The sequence below is a fragment of the Puntigrus tetrazona genome, chromosome 2 (assembly GCF_018831695.1).
Source record: "Puntigrus tetrazona isolate hp1 chromosome 2, ASM1883169v1, whole genome shotgun sequence".
NCBI lineage: Eukaryota > Metazoa > Chordata > Actinopteri > Cypriniformes > Cyprinidae > Puntigrus > Puntigrus tetrazona.
Window position 1 is genome coordinate 25401739 of NC_056700.1, and position 4430 is coordinate 25406168.

At 41.1% G+C, this 4430-nt stretch overlaps 1 protein-coding gene across 1 annotated transcript in view; it reads left to right on the forward strand.

Annotated features, from left to right (window-relative positions):
• The window catches only part of LOC122327519 (E3 ubiquitin-protein ligase HECW1-like), a 12748-nt gene that overhangs the window by 7583 nt on the left and 735 nt on the right, over window positions 1-4430 (forward strand). The window contains exons 12-18 of the mRNA XM_043222945.1: window positions 399-512; window positions 613-765; window positions 1252-1350; window positions 1435-1564; window positions 2889-3035; window positions 3138-3252; window positions 4204-4402. Coding sequence (XP_043078880.1) covers window positions 399-512; window positions 613-765; window positions 1252-1350; window positions 1435-1564; window positions 2889-3035; window positions 3138-3252; window positions 4204-4402 — 957 coding nt within the window. The remainder of the gene's footprint in view (window positions 1-398; window positions 513-612; window positions 766-1251; window positions 1351-1434; window positions 1565-2888; window positions 3036-3137; window positions 3253-4203; window positions 4403-4430) is intronic.

Below are 4430 nucleotides of genomic sequence, written 5' to 3' on the forward strand. Positions count from 1 at the left end.
GGATGGATGGACAGACTAGATGGATGGATGGATAATTGGATGGATGGATGGATGGATGGATGGGTGGACAGACTAGATGGATGGATGGATGGATGGATGGATGGATGGATGGACAGACTAGATGGATGGATGGATGGATGGATGGATGGATGGATAATTGGATGGATGGATGGATGGATGGATGGATGGATGGACTAGATGGATGGATGGATGGATGGATGGACGGACTAGATGGATGGACTAGATGGATGGATGGATGGATGGATGGATGTATGGATGGATGGACAGACAGACAGACAGACAGATAGATAGATAGATAGATAGATAGATAGAGAGACAGACTGATAGATAGATATTAAGCTGATTTTGATTTGGTTTTATCTTGTGTTTCTATCAAGGCTCATCATCAGAAGAGAACATCTACTGGAAGGCACTTTTAATCAAGTAATGGTCTACTCACGCAAAGAGCTCCAGAGAAACAAGCTCTACATCACCTTTGTCGGAGAAGAAGGGTCAGACCGTGTTCTCCTTCACACACATGTTACTGACAGACACACAAACCAGAACTGGGATCCTAACTGGTCTAAAATATTGTGTTCATGTTCCCTATAGTTTGGATTACAGTGGCCCATCGCGGGAGTTCTTCTTCCTGTTATCTCAGGAGCTGTTTAACCCCTACTACGGTCTGTTTGAGTACTCGGCCAATGACACGTACACAGTGCAGATCAGCCCCATGTCTGCATTTGTAGAAAACCATTTGGAATGGTGAGAGATCCTCCATTTTCTGCCTTACTGTCTCTCTTTATCCCCAATTATTGCTGCTTAGGCATGGAATGTTTTTGAAGTTTAGCTTTGTAGTTCTCTGGTTGATGTGGCATGTGGTTCAGGAATCGCATACCTTCTGGTCAGAAGCGGTCACGCTACGTCTTTGTTTTGTCTCTCATTTTGGGATTTTGACTGACAGTGAAAATAGTCCTCTTGTTGAGTAAATTATAGTGTTAAGAAACTAAATACAAAGACAAATTCCCTGTGTTTGCCTTGAGCTTCATCCAAGTAGAGGACACTCCTGGTGAATGCCAGTGTTGAGATTCACAACTTTTAATTGAATTTATTAAGTCAAAATGTCTGACTTTCAAGTCCTATCCAGAAGGAAGGACATTTTAAAAGCCTGTATTGTTTCAAAGGCAGGGTATGTATCATAACAAGGCAGAACATTATGACATGAATGAATGTTTTGCTGGACCCTCACAGGTTCCGTTTCAGTGGCCGTATTTTGGGTCTGGCTCTGATCCACCAGTATCTGTTGGATGCCTTCTTCACTCGACCGTTCTACAAGGCCCTGCTCAGACTGTGAGTATCAGATTTTTTTGGAGTTCCCATGACGAGGTGAATTTCAAATGATGAATTGTGTATTTTGATTGGTTGTCTGCACAGAGTGACAGATCTGAGTGATTTGGAATACCTGGATGAAGAGTTCCATCAGAGCCTGCAGTGGATGAAGGACAACGATATCACGGATATCCTGGATCTGACGTTTACAGTCAACGAGGAGGTCTTCGGACAGGTGCTTGGATAATTCATTCTGGTTTTGAAGCACCTTCAAGGAAGTCTTTGTGTGTCTTTTGTGGCTGCAACAAGTGATCATGATTACTAGAATGATTAAGTAACTAATCGTCAACTATTTCACCAATTAATCAGTAGGTTTTAATTAACCATTCAGCTTTTGAAATGAGTTAAAATGTTAAGATCAGATCTGACTCAAAGTTATCCTTATCGCTATGATTCTTTCTTTACTACTGTTTTCTAACGCTCATCATTTTTCCTGTTCATTTACAGAGAGGAAAGTGCAGAGCATATATTTATAGATTCATCTAAATGCCACTTTCGGCAGTGTTGAGATATTCACAAACACAAAAACCTCTTTTTATCCCTAACCAAGAAATGGAAAGTTTTGCCATCAGTATATCTGTCCCTTTATTTACCACAATAACTGTATTAATTGCAGGCTGTTAAATTAATATTTGAAATATTTGTTGACAGTTTTTCATTGTTTACATTGTCTTTAACATCAACTAATCATTTCATCCTTTGTCTTACCAAAAAACCAGCAATGATAATGATCTATGATCAGGATTGAAGAAAATTGAGGCTCGTGCTCAGGCTTCTTCATTATGTATGGAAAGCCAAATCTGGTTATAAGTTTTGTATTAAATTTTACTAAAATCACTTTGCACTAAAAGATATAAAAGGTGGCACGTCGGGGTCACAAATGCTGTTTGCACTAATGTTTCTCAATCCCAGTACAAACCCATCCAGAGTGGGGCTCTGCCAGAGTTGGTTTACACTCAACTTCGTAGTGCATTGGACTCTAACTCAATTACAGCACACTTTAGCTGTAACCCTAATCAAACGCACATGATCCAGCTGATCAAGGTCTTCGGGATTACTAGAAACTTCCGAGCAGGTGTGGAGCTAAACTCTGCAGAGCTGCGGCCCTCCAGGAATTGAGTTTGAGACCACTGTCTTAATGTCTTACCTCAGGGGTGTCCTGTTCCTGGAGAGTTTAGCTCCAACTTTAATTAAACCCAACTAAAAACTATCCAAGGTCTTTAGGATGACTAGAAACTTCCTAGCGGGTGTGTTGAGATAAGTTGGAGCTAAAATCTATAGAGTGATAATCTGCTAAGATGCAGTTTTAGACATCCCTGGCTTACTTAAACAAATATTGTATAAATATAACATTAAAAGAACAGACAACAAAAAGGTGGCTCAGCATGAATCCATGCTTTTCCATGTGACGAATACTTAACATTACTTTAACATAAATATTACTTCTGCTGGAACAGATTTTTGTCCCAACCCTTAAAACCTTTGACATCTTTTGACAGGTCATAGAGAGGGAACTGAAGTCGGGAGGCTCCAATACCCAAGTGACGGAAAAGAACAAGAAGGAATACATTGAGCGCATGGCGAGATGGAGGGTGGAGAGGGGGGTTATGCAGCAGACCGAAGCCCTTGTAAGAGGTTTCTATGAGGTACGTTAGCTTGAATGGTATACTTTCACTGAAAATTTGTTATTTAATAAGTAAATTTAGATGATTTGAATGTCATATATAAACTGTTCCTTTATAATGCAGGTTGTAGACTCCCGTCTGGTTTCAGTGTTCGATGCTCGTGAGCTGGAGTTGGTCATTGCAGGCACGGCTGAGATCGATTTGAATGACTGGAGATCCAACACAGAATACAGAGGAGGTGAGCGGATGCTTGCGTCGCCTTTAAAAATTCATAGCAGCTGCTCTGTCAGCAGTCGGTAATACTGACCATTTTGTTCCAAAAGGTACCCATAAATGTTTAAATACTGGAGAGAAATGCTCACATGGTCTTCATTAGTGAGTTGAAACTTGATTGCTCAGGTTAAGCATTTGTTTCATGTAAAGTGGCCTCGCTTCTCTTTCAGGTCTTCTGCTGTGAATTACTATAGAGGGTCAACAGGATTTTATCCCACAGCTAATGCCAAAACAAGTATCCCCTCTGTTTAGATTGCAGTTCATCACTTAGAACGGAGCTGTTGACATTGAAAGCGTGACGAGTGAACCCTGCAGAATTTCATATATTCCTGTGGTGTTGTGGTTTCACGGTGTCCAGATAACCTCGGTTGAGTCTCTGGTGTCTTTTGTTGACTTTTCCTGCACAGCCTATGCACATTCGGATAGAGACCCCTGAAGAGCCTCTTTAGAGGGCCACGTTCTCTGTTCTTATATTTTGGCTAATTTAAATAAGCTTGTTACTTGCCCCCAAAGGGCCACTTTCCAACAGAGTTCAGCTTCAGTCCCAATAAAACACACCTGAACCATTTAAAGGGATTGTTCACCCCAAAATTTTGTCATAAATTACTCGACCTCATGCCGTTTCAAACACATAAGACCTTTGTTCATCTTCAGAACACAAATTAATATATTTTTGATGAGCTTTATGTCATAGCACAAACATTGTTAAAATAACCCATCAGTGATACAATTCATCAATTCATCTTCATAGTTGCTATATTGTAAGTCCTGGTGGTAGTATCTGGATTATATGATTATAACAACACCTTCTGTGCGACTACATTAGCTCCTATTTGAGAATAGAGTCTAACTCAACACAACAGAGACTTCCAGCGTGTCATAGCAACAGTTCAACATTATCTCCTTCCTCCTCCAGGTTACCATGATGGGCACGCTGTGATTCGTAGTTTCTGGGATGCGGTGGAACGCTTCAATAATGAACAGAGGCTGCGCCTGCTGCAGTTCGTGACGGGAACGTCCAGTGTCCCTTACGAGGGTTTCGCTGCGCTCCGTGGGAGCAACGGCCTGCGGCGCTTCTGCATTGAAAAGTGGGGAAAGATTACCTCTCTGCCAAGGTATACTGCAAGAAATAACACACATATA